At 49.8% G+C, this 17,370-nt stretch overlaps 1 protein-coding gene across 10 annotated transcripts in view; it reads right to left on the reverse strand.

The window, feature by feature from the left end:
- ANKDD1A (ankyrin repeat and death domain containing 1A) overlaps positions 1-16,997 on the reverse strand; it is a 38,067-nt gene extending 21,070 nt beyond the window's left edge. For 3 of the 10 annotated variants that reach the window (XM_019441805.2, XM_053888952.1, XM_053888949.1), the window contains exons 1-4: positions 11,273-12,080; positions 7,815-7,913; positions 2,843-2,947; positions 2,007-2,105 (exon numbers count right to left, since the gene is read on the reverse strand). In XM_019441805.2, the coding sequence (XP_019297350.2) occupies positions 2,007-2,105; positions 2,843-2,947; positions 7,815-7,913; positions 11,273-11,572 (603 nt within the window). In that variant the 5' untranslated portion in view covers positions 11,573-12,080. Of the gene's footprint in view, positions 1-2,006; positions 2,106-2,842; positions 2,948-7,814; positions 7,914-11,272; positions 13,510-16,914 lie in introns of those variants that run through there. The other 7 variants (XM_053888951.1, XM_053888950.1, XM_019441798.2 and 4 more) reach the window with 6 other exon arrangements.
- Positions 16,998-17,370: the final 373 nt, after the last annotated feature.

Here is a 17,370-nt window from a genome sequence, read left to right on the forward strand (position 1 = left end):
ATGCAATTTTAAAATCTTCTTTCTAGAATTTCTGATTGCAAGATTCTGGGTAAGCTCATCAAAGCTGGGCTTTGCTTGGTTTCCGGTTTTGGTGCTCCAGCCTTCCTGGCACCCTGAGTACAATCATGTTTTTGCCTCCTGGGTAGATGGGTCCTGGCAGGCGCAGTCCTTTACTCCTCTCTGTACTCCCAGTTCCTGGCCCACAGCCTAGTCCAGAGCGTGACCTGCTCAGCCCATGTTTCCAGAATGAAGGAAATCAGCCTGATCTGATTCTCAGGACCAAAAGGATGAGTGTGGACAGCTGGATTCAGTGCAGACCCCAAGGGCTTAGTGCCTCGTGAGGCAGTTTGAAGAGAGGCAGCAGCCCAGGGCTGGACATTAGGTTACTAATTCCAAACCCAGATGAACCTCTGTCTTTGCTGTGTGACCTTGGCTAAAGCATCCCCCTCTCTGGACCTTAGTTTCCACATCTATAAAATGAGAATGTTGAATTGGCCCTTAATGAAGAACACTTCCAGTTCTAAGACCCTGTGGTGAATTTATCTATGAGCTCTCTGTCACTAACTTATAAACAGAACTCCTTTATGCTGGCCAAGCACATTAATCAGAAGATTAATAATGAAGTCGGTCCCAGGGTGCCTAGGTGGCTCAGTCAGTTAAGCTTTCGACTCTGGGTTTCAGCTCAGGTCATGATCTCACAATTTATGTGTTCAAGTCCCACTCCTAAGCCTAACAGCATGAAGCTTGCTTAGGATTCTCTCTCTCTCCCTCTCTCTCTGCCCCTCCCCTGCTTGTGCTCTATTTCTCTCTCAAAATAAATAAACTTAAAAAAAAATTTTTAATAAAAAAATAATGAAGTTTGTCCCTTTGTTGGAAGCATTGTTTAGGATTTGCTGCAACATACTTGCCTAATGATTCACAATGGCCCCTGATAGGAGTCATTTGCAGGGTCACCTCTTCAATCCCCAGCCCTCCCCTCTTCTCAGATTGGTGAAATCCTGCTAATAAACTCTCCACCCTGAACGAATCACTCCCTCTTCTGGCTCTCATTCTATTTTTGCCATAACCATAGTAGATGACTAAATCACAAAGAAAGTAAATAACCAGCAGGTGTGGGGCCACCACCACCCCCTAACTCTTCCCCTCACCCCCAACAATAGACATCCTCAGGGGCATCACAGTGCTGCTCAAAACCACTCCAGGCAGCACCACCAGCCAAAAGATGTGCCATCCTGGCTCCCCACTCTGATCACAGGTTTCCACTAGGGCTGTGGCATCAGGTTCCTTGAGTGAAAAACTATGTCTTAGGGGGACGCCTGGGTGGCTCAGTTGGTTAAGCGTCTGACTTCAGCTCAGGTCATGATCTCATGGTTCGTGGGTTCGAGCCCCGTGTCAGGCTCTGTGCTGACAGTGTGAAGCCTGGAGCCTGCTTCTGATTCTGTGTCTCCCTCTCTCTCTGCCCCTCCCCTGCTCGCTCGCTCTCTCTCTCAAAAATAAATATAAAAAAATTAAGAAAAAAAAAAAACAACTATGACTCTTGGATATCTGTGCTTCTCACCAGCAGCACAGGGAGGACCCATAGCATGTGCTCAAGAAATGGCTGCCGGGTGAACATCAGACACTCTCTGATCCTTAAGCTGCCTGCCCCTCCAGCACACTGGAGTCAGAAGTAGGTGCAGGTAAGAGACGCCTAGGTGGCTCAGTCAGTTAAGCATCCAACTCTTGATTTCAGCTCAGGTCATGATCTCATGGCTCATGGGTTCAAGCCCCGTGTCAACAGTGCGGGGCCTGCTTGGGATTGTCTCTCTCCCTCTCTCTCTGCCCCTCCCCAGCTTGCATGCATTCGCATGCGTGATCTCTTGCGCTCTCTCTCAAAATAAATAAATAAGCTTTTAAAAGAAAAAGAAGAAGAAGAAGAAAAAGAAGACGAAGAAGAAGAAGGCAGCACAGGTAAGCCGCCAGTGCCACACTGGTCACCTCCCTCCCCTGGGACCCAGTTACAGTACCTTGTCTTTCACACTGTGCTCGCAGCCAGAGCCCACAAGGAAGTCCAGAGCATCCAGCTGCCCATGCTCAGCAGCCCTGTGAAACGCTGTCCTTCCCAGCTGACGGGGGAGGGGAAGAAAGTGGCCCTTCTGCACCCTGCAGTGGGCACGCCCACCCTGCCCACCTAGCCAACTACTCTGGGCTTGCGGAGGGCCTCTCCTGACCCAGAAGCTCTCCCCTCCCCTTACCCTACATGCTTTCCCTGGAAAGCCCAGACTGAACTCTCCAACAAGATCCCACTAGGTGGGGTTCCTCCCCCACTGAAATCCTTCTGTGGCTCCCTGCTGCATACTGAATAAAGGACAGATTTCTGAGTCTTGAAGTCAGTGGAGATTTCCATGCGGGGCTCCCAACAAGCCCCCTGGCTCTCACTCCCCAAATCACAAACCATCTAAACTCACACACAAAGGGCCCTTTTCTACCTCTAAAGCTTTAGCAATGCTCTCCTCTCTATTTATAAAACCTCCCCGCTTTCCAATCTTACCAACAAAACCCAGTTCATTAACCCAGTTCATTCACCAAATGCCACCTCTTCCAGGAAGCAGAAAGCAGTGGCTCCTGTCTCTAACCCACCTAGTTAGTCCTTATCAGAACCTCTCTGAGGGAACTTATCATGTTCCTCCTTTATCTGACTCATTTGTGCCCTAATGCCCCTTCTAGGCCCGCAGTTCCCTGAGGGAGGGTCCAGTCTGCACTACCCTCATAGCTCAAAGGATGCACTTAAGGAATGGGCAGGAGTGGCCCCAGGAGCCCCAAGCCCAACGGGAAGGACAAACAGCCTTGAGGCCACTCTTACCTTGTCAGCTTGGTCCAGGGGCACATCCTCCAGGTCTTCCATTATGAATGCGAGCACTGGCACGTGGCCTTTTTGGGCTGCACAGTGTAGTAAGGTCAGGCCGTCCTGGAAACAAGCCCAGGGTGGTCCCTACAGTCTACCAAGGAGGACCCTTCTCACCCACTGGCTGTCTCCCAAACGGTGAATGTTTGCAACCTAGAACACAGCTTTACCATGGAAACAACACAGTATATAAATGGGGAAAACCACAAGTGCCCACTCAGCCTCACAGAGCCTGGTAGGAATTGGGACGCCAGAGTTCAAATCCCAGCTCCAGCATTTATCAGCAATGCAGTCTGGTCTTGACCAAGTTATCTGTACCTCTATAAGCCTCCATTTTCTTATAGGTCAAATCAGGATAATAACCCCTGACTACCTCAGTGGGTGGCTGAGGGGGTTGGACAGCATCCTCTACAGCGGGTTTTGTTATACGCTGAAAAATAATTCGGGATGTAAGGTGAGGTTGTATAGCACTAATAGTCCTCAGAATACTACCCACCACAGGACATTGTTAAAAGGTTCTAGCATCTGCTTACCTTGACACGGCCCCAAAAGAAGAAGGAGGTGACTAAGCACCCAGTGTCTGTCTCTAGGTGGTAACCTCCTAACCTTCTGGGGAGGAGTGAGAGCTGATGGGGTCTGCAAGGACTAGGAGGTGTTAAAAAGGAGAAAACAGACCCAAAATGGAGTCACCTGTGCTAAGGCCCACCCATCACCAAATCGAGACTTTAATACCTAACCTAATTGCAGCTTCAGCCTCTCCCAGATAAGTCATCTTAGCCAGTCAGTCTGGATCTTCCTGGTCAATAATAGGGAGGAAATCCACCTGACAGGGGCACCTGAGTGGCTTAGTTGGTTAAGGGTCTAATGGTTCATGAGTTGGAGCCCTGCACTGGGCTCTGCACTGACAGTGCAGAGCCTGCCTGGGATTTTCTCTCTCTCTCTCTCTCTCTCTCTCTCTCTCTCTCTCTCTCTCTCTCTCTCCCTCTCTCTCTTTGTCACTCCCCCATTCTCCAAATAAATAAACTTAAAAAAAACAAACAACCACCTGATAGACCACCCCCACTGTCCCCTGAAGGAAGGTGATCTTGCCTAAAACAATCCAGTCTTTGCTGGAATAACTTCTTTGCCCCACTTCCTTTTGCCTATAAAAGTCTTTTATTTTATACAGTTCCCTGGAGCTCCTTTCTATTTGCTAGATGGGATGCTGCCCAATTCATGAATCATTGAATAAAGCCAATTAGATCTTTAAATTTACTCACTTGAATTTTGTTTTTTAACAGACAGAAGTGGCCAGGGTGGGAAAAGGGGTCGGCAGAAAGATGGTCTCTTGGCTCCAGAAGCAATATTTTAGTGAGGGAGGTTTGCAAATCCTGTTTATAGCCCAGAGCTTCTACCAAGGCATTGCATTATAGCTAGATTGTTTAGAGCACTGTTTTTCAAATGGATTGCAACCATCGATAGATCATAAAAATCAACAGAATGATGTTGTACATCTTGACAGTAATTTGGATTACGCTGAAGTAAAATTTGTCAAATCCCAGTGAATATAAACTTAAGACTTGTATATTTCATTTTAAGCAAAGAAATTGAATTCTAGTGAATGTTATGCATACGGAGTATTTAGAGGGAAGTATAGTGATGTCTAGAATTTATCTTGAAACACTTCCAAAATTTATAAAGAACTCTAAAAACTCATCGATGAGATATTAACCCAATTAAAAAGTCATTTGGACACAAAGAAGATATATAGGTGGCAAAGAAGCATATGAAAAGATATCTAACATCATTAGTCATTATTGAAATGTAAATTAAAACCACAAAGCATTTCTGACAATAGAGTTTGGGAAGGGAAAAATGCTAACATTCCAATGGAGAAACCTGGGCGACACCACTTAACCACGTGATCAAGCCTGAAATTATGGTTTATAATAAGAAATATATATTTGGGCTTGGTCCTGTTTCTGGCACATAGGTCCTAAAACCTTTGGAATTTTCCAAGTGTACAGAGCGGTTAAGACGTCTATTGTTAACGTTAATTTGGTGACAAGGGAAGCCCCAAGGTAACTGAAGACGTGGTGGGGGGAGGGGGATGGGGGACTGGTTGCCTGGGGAACCAACTAGACCAGAGGGTTGGAACTTTCAGCCCCACCCCCTGACCTCCAGGGAGGGGAGAGAGGCTGGAGGTTGAGTCAATCACCAATGGTCAAGAATTTAATCTATCCTGTCTATGAAACGAAGCCGCCATAAAAACGGGAAAGGACCGGGTTTGGAGAACTTCCAGGTTGGTGAACTCAAGAACGCATCCACGTGCTGGGTCCCATGCTCCACAAGGACAGAAATTCCTTTGTTCAGGACCTCACGCTATGTATCTCTTCATCTGGCTATTGATTTGTATCCTTTAATATCCTTTGTAATATATTTATGATCTAGTGAGTAAACTAGTTTCCTGAGTTCTGTGAGCTGCTCTAGCAAATTAATCAAAACTAAGGAGGGTGTGGTAGGAACCTCTGATTTATACCTAATCGGTCAGAAGCCCAGGTAACAGCCTGGACTTGGGATTGGCTTCTGAAATGGGGGTGGTCTTGGAGGTCTAAACCCTTAACCAGTGGAATCTGACACTATCTTTAGGCAGATAGTATTGGAATTGAGTTAAATTTGTGGGAAACCCAGTCAGTGTCCATGGAGAATTGACTTAATTGCTTGGTGATGTGGAAAAAAGCACACACATTGGAGTTGGTATCAGAACTGGATCAAGGTAACATCACCAGTGACAGGCCATGTTGGTACTGATAAAGTTAATTCTTATATTGAGACCTACAAAATGAAGGCTGCCCCAGTGACCTGGCCCAGGTCACAAATCTAAATCTACCTCAGCCTGCACTTACAGGAAACCTAATGTAGAACAATGACAATCTAACATACACTGAGCTGTACTAGCTCCCCTGACCCTAGAAAACAGGACCCACTAGCCTTACAAAGAAATCCCCCTAGCAGCCAATCCTGCCGTTTCTGTGTTGCTGCTTTGGGGGCTCTATAAAATTCGCTCTTACCCAAAATCTCTCCAGAAGAGTGTTCAATTGTTGTGAAGGGCTGTACTCCCCCAACCCAGGGACTGTTTTCTTTCGAATAAAGGACATCAAACTTGCTACAAAGCTGCCTTTTGGGGGCACCTGGCTGGCTCAGTTGATCTTTAGGTTGGGAGTTCGAGTCCCACACTACCAAGGCCTTGCATTGGACACTCAGGAGTGCCTGGGTGGCTCAAGATGGCAGAGAGTTTATTTAAATAAATTATTTTTGTTTTGTCACTGGACAGTATCATATTTCTCCTGACAGGAGGCAATGAAGGACACTTAACCTCTGTGGTTTTCTACTCCAAATTCCATGACCCCATTCTAATCATGAGAAAAACATCAGACAAACCCAAATTAAAGGACATTGTGCACAATACCTGACCAGTGCTATTCAAAAGTGTCAAGGTCGTGAAAAACAAGGAAAGACTGAGAAATTGTCATAAAATTGGAGGAGAGTAAGGAGACAAGATGATTAAATACTTTGTAGGACATTAACAGAAAAACTGCTGAAATGTTAATACAGCCTATAGTTTGGTAAAACTCTAGATATCACCAGTGCCTGGCAAAGTAGAGCCAGGTAAACAGCGGGGGGGGGGGGGGGGGGGGGGGGGGGATGAAAACTCCAGGGCCAAACAGAGTGTGGCGCAGTCATGGCCTGGCTCAAGGTTCCTCTACAGGTGAGATAAATACCTCCAGGGAGGTCCTCGAACAAGGAATAGAAAAGTAGTCGGTGGGACTGCTTACAAAGATGGACACAACTATTCCTCACACCTCTGGAAACACCCAAAGCAATGGGATTGTGTACTCTTCTCATTAAGGGGGAGAATCCAATATTCTCTATCCCCTGAATCCAGGCTGGCCCTGCAAGGAGCTTCAAGCAATAAAATATGGTCGAAGTGGTATCGTGTGACTTCCCAGCCTTGGCTTCAAAAGACCATGCCACTTCCACTCTGCATTCGCTCATCATTGCAACTAATACTAAACCTTTAAATAGAAGTTTGTAAAAATAAAAATGTCCCTTTTTTCCCCACCCTGAGTTCTAAGGATCTCCAGATTGAGACCCCCTGGCTGACAGCGTTTGGTCCAGAAATGTTTGCATTTTCATAAGGGCCAATGACCCCCTAAAAGGTGAGACACCAGTGCAGAGATCCCCAGCAGAGATCTGACTTGCTGGGGACCCTCCTCCCTCATACCACAGAGCACACCAATGAGCCGGGAGAGACTGCCAGGTTCTCTAATGTGCCAGGCACTGAGCCAGGTACTTTATACAGAGTACTGAGTTTCTCCCTCAGCTCAGAGGTGGGTACTAGCATCCCCATTTCCCCAGTGTGAAAACTGAGGCTCAGGATGCTGAAGTAATTTGCCCAAGGTCCCAGGGTTTGGTAACCAGAACTTTCCTCTTTCCACCCCACAAGGGAGGCAGCGCCCAGAAGAAGACGGGGGGGGGAGGCCCCAACCTCTCTCTCTCTCTCATTAAATCTTCCTAACCACCCTCTGAGGGTGTTACTTTGACTCCTCCTGTGTGAATAAGGAGGCTGTCCAGAGGGCTAGGGACTGTTCCAACATGGCAGAGTGGTAAAGGGTCGGGGGCATTAGAAGAAAGAGGCTTTTAATGCTGATGGAAGAACCACCCCAGCAGCTTCTCCCAGCCCCAGTGGAAACACTAAGCGTCCCAACTTCACGGGGCTAAGCTCAGCTGCGACTTCCAGAGGGTTCTCAGAAGGCAGGGGCAAGCTGGGGCAGCAGAGTCACCCGGGGAGTAGGAGGGAGCAGAGGTGGGGGCAGACCCATGCTGCAGGGGCAGGGCACAGAGGCGGCAGAGACTCCAGGAGCAAGGGGTCTGCCATCTGAGGCCTTACCTTGTTCTTGCAGTGGATCTTGGCCCCAGAGTTGACCAAGATCTGCAGGATCTGTAAGTGGCCGAACCAGGCAGACAGGAGAAGCGAGTTCATCCCAAACTGGGGGAGAGGACACAGGGAGGAGGTGAGAAGAATGTAAGCAGGTATGGCTGTGCCACCTGGGCCCATGTCTGCACTGAAAATCATACAACCATAAGGGACCATAAGTGCCACCCGGGCTGGGGAGCACCAAGATTTAGGAATATAAAAACCATGGCATTTTTTAAAAATAGAGGCTGAGACAAAATATAGAAATAGGACTTTTTAGTAAAGCCCAAAATAGGGGCTGATTATTGCAAACTTTTGTTTTTGCTAAATAAAATTTAAAAAGAAAACAGTTACCATCTATTCTCCCCAGCATGTAATAAACAAGGAACATTTTAGGGATGCCTGGGTGGCTCAGTCGGGTGAGCGTCCAACTTCAGGTCGGGTCATGATCTCACAGTTCATGAGTTCAAGCCCCACACTGTCTGTGCTGTCAGCACAGAACCTGGTTTGGATCCTCTGTCCTCCTCTCTCTCTGCCCCTCATCCCCCCCCCCTCAAAAATGAATAAACATTAAAAAAGTTCTTTAAAAAAAAAAGCAGGAATATTTTAATACAAAAAGTTGGGGAGAAACTAATTAGAGAAGATGCTCTTTCCGAATACAGCTTCATGAAAAACACACTACATTGTTCTTATTTTCTGATTTGCTGTGACTGGTAAAGACCTCACCCTGGACTGGTGTTTGAGAACCAACTGTTTGAATCTCCTACAGGACGTCCTCCAGGCAGATGGCTTAAGCCAGAAGACGCCTTGCCACCTTACAAAGACATCTACTGCACTGAAAAACACCACTCACTGTTGGAAAGTCCCTCTTTCCGCTGTACTAAAATCTGAATCCCTGGTGCCTTCCACCCCACATGCCCTTTGGAACAACTGAGAATATGTCTGGGCCCTTTTTTGATGGCGGCTCACCACCTGTTTGCAGGAGCTCTTCCTGCATCTGTGAAGCACTCTGAGATCATCAGAGCCCCTTCCCTGACCTCTGCCCTCATGGGGTTATGCGGAAGACCCAGCACTGGGTAGAATATCAGTAATTGTGGGCTGGCTGGCTGAGGGAGAGAATGTATACTCATCCCCAGCCCCGGGCGGGTGGGGGCAGGAAGCCCACAGGAAACTGGGAATGAAAAGGATCAAGGCTCAGGGCTGGGAGAGGAGAGTCATGAGAGCCAGAGCCTCCTGTCAGTGGGAACCCCAGGGATACTTCTGCATCCTAGTTCCAAGAACTGTCCAGGACAGAGCCCTATGGTATATCCCTAGAGACCTTCCCCCCAACAGCAGGATTTCCCTCTCTTGTCTCCCTCACCCTTCTGTTACTAAAGTAGGCATATCCATCACCTTTCTTAATTTTCAAAATACATTTATTACTATTTGCAAAGAAAATAGAGAAGAGTTATAAAAGCACTCTCTCTCTCTTACTATTCTTCCTCATACCTTCTTTTCTCACTCATTCCCTCAAGGAAGAAATAAGAAATAACAGAGCACAGTGGTGACAGTGGAGGGGTCTTTGGGGGCAAAGGCCTATCACATGACATTCCAGTATTTTATTGGGAAACTCAGACTAAGGATCCTAGATATTCTCCTTTTAAGAGATTTTTTTTTACATTTATTTATTTTTGAGAGACAGAGAGAGATATAATGTGGGGGGGGGGGGGGGAGACAGAGAGAGAGGGAGACACAGAATCAGAAGCAGGCTCCAGGCTCCGAGCTGTCAGCACAGAGCCTGACAGGGGGCTTGAACCCACCAACCGTGAGATTGTGACCTGAACCGAAGTCAGACCCTTAACCGACTGAGCCACCTGGCGCCCTGATACTCTCCTTTTAGCGTCAGCTCTAAACGAGGAGATGGGGCAGGAGTGGGGAAGAAGGTGTTGCTGCCGCACCCCCTAGCCCCAGTTTGTAATTAAGCTCCCCCTCATGCTGGGGCCTGGGAGCAAAGACAATCCAGGGCAAAGAAAAGTATTTCTGTTAAAGGTAAATCTCTGCAGGGAAGTTTATAATGCCTTAACATTTATTTATTTATCTACTTATTTTATTTAATTTTTTTAACGTTTATTTATTATTGAGAGACAGAGAGAGACAGAGCATGAGCATGGGAGGGGCAGAGAGAAGAGGAGACACAGAATCCGAAGCAGGCTCCAGGCTCTGAGCTGTCAGAACAGAGCCCGACACGGGGCTCGAAATCATGAACTGTGAGATCATGACCCGAGCTGAAGTTGGATGCTTAACTGACTGAGCCACCCCGGCACCCCATTATTTAATTATTTTGTGAGAGGCAAGGAGAATGCAAGCAGAGGAGGGGCAAAGAGAGAGGGAGAGAATTCCAAGCAGGCTCTACACTGTCAGCACGGAGCCCGACACAGGGCTCAAACTTACAAACTGTGAGATCATGACCTGAGCCAAAATCAAGAGTCAGATGCTTAGACTGAGCCACCCAGGTGTCCCTTTTTTTTTTTTAATTTTAGAGTGAGAGAGAGAGTGAACTGGGGAGAGGGGCAGAGGGAGAGAAAGAGAGAATCTTAAGCAGGCTCCACACTCAGCATGGAGCCCGACATGGGGTTTGATCCCACAGTGCTGGGATTATGACCTGAGCCGAAATCAAGAGTTGAACACTCAGGAGTGCCTGGGTGGCTCAGTTGGTTGAGCATCTACTTTGGCTCAGGTCATGATCTCACCGTTCTCGAGTTCAAGCCCTGCATCCAGCTCTGTGCTGACAGCTCAGAGCCTGGAGCCTGCTTCAGATTCTGTGTCTCCCTCTCTCTCTGGCCCTCCCCTGCTCACTCTCTCTCTCTCTCTCTCTCTCTCAAAAATAAATATTTAAAAAAATTAAAAATAATAACACATTAGGAGTTGGACATTCAATCCCCTGAGCTACCCACGTGCCCCTAAGCTTGGATTCTTAAGTGTATCCCTGTCAAATGTCATTGTCAGACCCAGCCCTTTCCTCAAACCTAGACCCTGTTATTCTTTAGTGCTCTCTCTCGGCAATGTGTCACCTGCCAATTTGTTAGTAAGACTGTTAGTTTTCATTCCAGTCTCTGGTTAAAATGTTAAAGAGCAGAGTCCCATGGCATATCATGAGAGACCTACCTCCTGAGTATTTTACTAAAAAGTCCTTTATCAATCCACCCAATTATTTGTTCTACAGCCCATATCTCTCCCTGTTCACATGGTATCATGTGGGACTGAAAGGCTGAGAACTAAAAAGCTCTTGAAATTGGAGAGGTCCTTATGGCTGTACAGGGGAAAACTGGGATCATTGCAGTGTCACTGGCCCTTGAAGACTGAGGGGAGAGGGGTGAGGGGAGAGGCAGAGAGGCAGAGAATATGATCTCAGGATCATTTGGAAATATTAACCCGAATGAGGGGTCCCCTACCGCATCCTCATCGTCCACAGCAACCTCATGCTCCAGGAGCAGCCGCACAGCTTGCTCATGCCCTGCACCCGCAGCCCAGTGCAGGGCTACCCTGCCCACCTGCCAGGAGAGAGAGAAGAGCTGTGAGGCACCAGCTGCCTGCCTGGCCCACCTCCCCACCCTCTCCCACTTCCTTAGCTGCAATTCAGCTGGTCTGCAGGGTGGAAGGTCCTTTGCTGGCTCTAGTGACAAGAGGGCAGGGCCCCAGCCCCACTCAGGCCCCTTTCTCCTCCTCCACATGACAGCAGCTGAAATGAACATAGTCAAACACAATGACTAGACCCATCCGTCTCTCACCTAAAACTGCACAGCTTCCCACTGCTCTTGGGACAAACTCCTAACCCTAGGCCCTGTGAGGCCCTGCCTGCCACGGCTTAGAAATGCCAAACTACTCCCCCACGGCCTGTCTTTGTTCCTGCTGCTCCCTCTGCTGGACAGCCACCAGTCGGAGGATTATTGTCCTAGTCCCTGAGGGCCCCTGACCACCTGGGTCAATCCCCTTCTTCCTTCAGAATGGGCTGAAGGGGCCTGGTCCCCCACCCCTTTGTCAGACTACCCTGGAAGTTCATCATGGTCTTTGGCCTCAGCACATCTGAGCAGGACTGGGGGAATCCTCCTTCCTCCAGCTCATGACCTGCGGTTTTTAGCTTAAAAGGGAACAACAAAAGGAAATGCTAATTTTCTGTGTGGTCTTCCTTCCTCAAGGCTTCTGCCCACACTATCCCCTCTTCCTGTCTTCACTCAGGCTCCTGCAAAAATCCCTGGTTGCTACAGGTAGGGGGGCCCCCTCAGACCCTCCACATGCTCTCAACTTAATCACAGTGGGAACGAACTGTTCATGAGACACATTGTTTAATATCTGTTCTCCCCACCCGGACTCCAAGAGGGCAGGGACTCCATCTGCACAAGTTCTGCTCTGTCCCCAGCACCTAGCACAGTGCCGGCACAGAGTAAGCCCTTCAGAAATACTGACGGATTGAATGAATAAACAAACAAGTAAATGAATGAATCTGGCATTAGCATCCTATCATCCTACAAGTCCATGCTTCCTTGCAAGTGTTTGCCCAGGAGCTGAGACTGAGGCTCCAATTATCAATGAAATGTGTGACCTGAGGTGGCTTGGTGACTGTCTGTGCCTGCCTTGATCTATAAATAGGACTAATCCTTCCTGCCCTCCTCACCTCTCAGGGGGTGAGTGAGGACCACCAGGAAACAAGTGGATGAGCACATCAGACATCTCTGGGAATTCCTCTTACTCTTACTGGGCCCCAGGCAGGCCCTGAAGACCCAGGTCATACCCTTGTCGTGTCACCCCAGACAGAGCTGCCTCTGCTGCAGGCAAGAATCCTACATCCAACCCTTTCAGCCTCCGCTGACCTCCCACCCAGGCTGACATCCCCCTAAGACAAGCCTGGCAGCCAGAAGCCCCATGGTAGGGAAAAGCTACCCTGAGTGGCACCCAGGACTATCCCCAGGGCTCCCCATCAGAAGGAATGGCTTTTCTCTGTCTCCTCCCCCAGCGGGGCTATAGATCACTCCATCAGCAGCCTTCCCTGAGGTCTGATCAGTGGGCTAGGTCTGCCTCCCTGTCTGGTCTTTGAGCCCCCCAGGATCTGCCTGGGCCCATAGTGGGCGCTCAGAGATCTAAACTAAATTGCTTCCTCACACATGCTCAGCCTGTCTTGGTCTGGCCTTTCATGGTCTTGAACCCCTGGATTTCTGACCATAGGCATCATTTCATCTTTCTCCCTCCAGTCTTCTGCCCTTATCTGCCTATCTGTCAGCCTCTGATTCCTGACCTTCAACCCCCCTGCCCTCCTGACTCTAACCTTTGTTCCTTGTGTGTGCCTTTCAGGTGGGGGATGGGGATTGAGCGCGTGGGTTCTCAAATTGCCCAAGCCTGGCTAGGAATCCCTGACTTCAGAGAGGCCCCAGAGACCTTAAGCCAAAGTGGACAATCTGAGCCTCCCCCAAGTAACATATGCAAATGCTCCTGCCTCCAGCTCCAGGAACTGTTCCTCCTGCATGGAGGTGTCATCATGCAGGCACTATTCCTATCCAGGCACCCTGATTTGGAAGAGCCCCTTTACGAACGTGGTTTCTGGCCCTGATGTTGACTTTCCTCTCGATCAGTTCCTTCATCCTTCCGATGTTGTTCCGACGGGCAGCTTCATGGAGCTGCCTTTCCAGAGGAAGCACTAGGGGCAGAAAAGGGGATATGGAATGAGGGGGAGAGCACCCCACACTGCATACAGAGGAGAGGTGAACAGCTCCTCCCTGGCCCTGAACGTGTCCCAGACAGGAGGTCTTCCAGCTGGAAATGGTGGCAGGGATGCCTCTCCCCGCTTTTAGGGGACGTCCCCAGACAAGCTGCTTTTCTTCACTAACTCAACCCATGTCCACACAACCAGGACTCAGCAAAACCCTAAAGATGGGACAGCACGGCAAGACCATCCACAGGAGCCAGGTGTGTGCCTGTCATGGCCCTCAGAGGTGCCCCATCATCCACGACCATCCATCTTCACGACCCTAAGAGCAGCTCTTGAGGAAGGGAATGGAATTCATTCCCACTGGAGTTGATGACTACCTTTCTATGGCTTTGTCCACTGAAGAAGGCAGCCAGGATTTACTGAGCCACCTACTTCATCAGGCACGGGCAAGGCCAGAGGCATATCACCCGGCTTCTCTGTCCTCGTCCCTCCATCTCATCTCTCTTCATCCCCAATCCTAACCAGCTGTTGCCTCCCAGCTGTAGGCCCCACCCTGATTTGCCTTCTCTCAGGGCTCCTCTTGCCTCAATGCTGCACCATCATCTCCGACTAGAGGGAGCCTCAGAGCTCCCCCTGCTGGCCTCCTGCCATTGGCAGCAGTGGGCTCTGCTCAGAGGGGTGGTGGCCAAGCCAGGAGGACCCAGGCCTGGTGATGTGGTCCAGGGCACCTCTCACCAGACCCCCACACTGCTGTCATCCTGACTGCTCTTGTCTTGTGAGGATGTCTGGTGTCCTTGGCTGGACTGCAAGCTCCTTGGGGCCCTGGCCACATCTGACCCTTGCTGATCCCCCTACAGCTCACAGCAGGCCCAAAGCTGGGCATAAGGAAGAACCCATAAGATTCTGCTTCTATCAGTGACACAAAAATCCTCAGACTAATAGATACCTGTCCCTCCTCCAGAAAGGTTTAGATACACTAGCACAAGGCACAAATATTTGCTGGCCCTTTGCACAGTCATCACAGGGCAGGTAATTAATCTGTGGTTTGATTGCCCCCAAACCCACATCATCCTACATGTTTGGTCCAATGTGAATGTCCAGATCTAGCCCATTGGTGTATCCAGGGACAGGTGGCCAGTGACTTGTCAGAGAAGGCTGGAAAGCACTGAGGTGACAGGCCTGCCATCAATTTGCTTTCCAGATATGGGAGAGGGTCTTGTGCTTTCCTGGGCCTCATAGATACAACCTAAGGACCTTGGAGCTGCTGCCCTTGGGCGATCACATGGCCCTAAGTTCAGCTCTGAGTCACTTCCCGGCCATGTGACTTGAGTTACTTAATTATCCTGTGCCTCAGTTCCCTCATCTGCAAAATGGGGAATGTGTGCCACCCTGTAGGGTTATTGTAATGATTAGATATAAGATATGAAAAGCCCCTAGCATGGTATCTGGCAAATAGAGCCATCATCATCATTATCACTATTATTTCTCCAAAGCAAAGGGGTCAGAGAATAAATTCTGGTGGCCAAAGACATGGAAGTGGTAGGGCCTCCTTCACTCAGGGCTCTCTAAGCCTGTGAAATCCCAACCAAAGAAAGCACCTTTCCTACCCGCCCCCCTGCATTATTTTTCTCTATAGCACCCCTCACCACAGACATATGCTATACTTACATATTGATGAGGTTTATTGTCTGCTTCCCCCATTATAAGCCCATGACAGGGGAGGTCTTATTTGTTAATTGCTGAATCCCCAAATTCAGGCCTTGGCACACATTTGTTGAATGAATGAGTGACATACAAATCATTAAAACTCTTCACAGGCATTGGAACCATAAGATGCTGTCCCAATTAAGACTCATTAGTCCCCTGGAAAATCAAACCACAAGCTCAAGTAAATGGCAGGAAAGAGGCTTTGAGGGAGAGGCAGCTTCAGGTCAATATTGCAGGGGAGTGGGGAAAACACCATCTTCCAGGTGTGGTCTCCACTGCTAGCTCCACCCTTTCCCACCCCCAAAAGGGATGCCTTTCTTATAGGTGAGAAGAGGGCTCTTCTGGAAGAACCCTTCTCAGATCTCAAACACCTCCAAAAGCCCTGGGTCCCGAGCTTTTGTTTCCTTAGCCTCTTGGCTGAACAACACCATGATCCAAGTTCAGGAAAAAAGCTGGCACTTTAGATGTGAGTTTAGAGAAGCTGGGGATCTAGTACCCAGTCTGCTACTTTCTAGCAGCAGGTTCCTAAGGCTAGCCATGTGACCCTCAGAGGCCTTGGTTTCTTTGGTTGTAAAACTGCAGAAGGGTGAAGAAAGGTATCTGTAGAGATGCCTTCCAGCTCTGACTCCCTTTCTCTTAGTGGAAGCCTACAGGTGGCCTTTTAGTGGCTTGTTTGTGTCAGCAAACAGCCAAGGGTCTGAATGGGAGCAAGCAGACCCTGCATGACCCCAGTGAAATCAAGCCTAATCTCTTTACCATCCACCTCAACCCATGCATCCTCTTTCTGGCCACATCAAATATACACTGTACCCTGGCCTGGGAGACCTTCCCCATGATGCATGGTCTGCCCAGAATTCCCTCCCCCACACACGAATGCTCCATTGCTGTACATTCTTTGAGGGTGGGTTCAAGAGATCCTCTGACCCAGGCAGAACCCTGCACCCTTTGAAACAGCACCTTGATAGAGCCCCTTAACCCAGTGTGAGGACATTGGCACAATCTTTCTCTCTCCCCCTCCCAGGGTGTGCAGCCAAAGCCTCCCAGGTTGGCTGATGCTCACACGGATGCTGACCGGCCCAGAGACACTGGCACTGAGCACACTCCTTGAGCAAGACTCTCAGGTGCCCTCATCCCACCTGCAGCACACCACAGCTCCCCTCCTGTGGGTTTCATTTTCCCTATCTGCTATGGTCTTCATTCCCCAACCAATCTCAACATTTTGGCAGAGGTGGGGCCTTCAGCATTGCTACCACTTAACGGCTGTGTGACCTTGGGTAACTTATTTAATCACCCTGGGCCTCAGCTTTCTCTTCTGCAAAATGGCGATAACAATATGTCTTACCCATAGGGCCTCTGTGAAGATCAAATAACATGCCTGTCCTGGCTCTTCCCGGCACACAAAGTAAGTACTCAATAAAGGATCGCATAACCATCTTATTTCTAGCTAATGTCTCCACCGCAGCAGCTCCCTGCTCTCAGGACCGATGGCGCCGCCAAGTCCCAGACGCGCAGCCAATGCTCCCCCCACCCCGGTGCGCGTTCCTCTGGGCGCCACAAAGAAGCCCACGACCGAGGTGGCCACGAGGACAGCGCCAATCGCAGGCTTGGTCGCTCCCCGCGGGGGTTCGGGGATCCTCTGGGCTCTGCCCGCGCCCGCCCCCGGGTCCCGCGGCACGGCTGACTCACGGCCGTCGTTCTCCCACGCCGGGGGCTCCTCCATGCCGCCGCTCCGCAGCCCGGGCGCGCGCCTCTGCCCCACCGCCCGCCGCCCGCCGCGCGTCCGCCTGGGCGCGGCGCCGCGAGCGGAGGGAAGGGGGTGCTGAGTTGGGGTCGAAGGGCTTGGGTCCCCAGGAGCGCCAGGGTGCGCGCGAAAGCCGCTGCTCCAGACCCTTCGGTCCCTCCTGGCCCTTGAGCATGATGTGGGCGCAGCTGCACATCACCTACCCCCGTCCCCATCCCCGACCAGGCTGCAGGGGCCTCCTGGAACTCCCTCGACATCCCATGCCGATGGCCCCGCGCCTTTCACATCCAAGGCTGGGGGGTCGGGGCCACTCTGGGCTCTGCAGGTCCCCGTGGACGGGGGGACTGTCCCAGCCTCCAGGCCCTGGACATTCGTGCAAGGCCTCTGGCAGGCCCCATCCT

Source organism: Panthera pardus, unplaced genomic scaffold (genome assembly GCF_024362965.1).
Source record: "Panthera pardus isolate Hobbes unplaced genomic scaffold, ASM2436296v1 HiC_scaffold_24, whole genome shotgun sequence".
Taxonomy (NCBI): domain Eukaryota; kingdom Metazoa; phylum Chordata; class Mammalia; order Carnivora; family Felidae; genus Panthera; species Panthera pardus.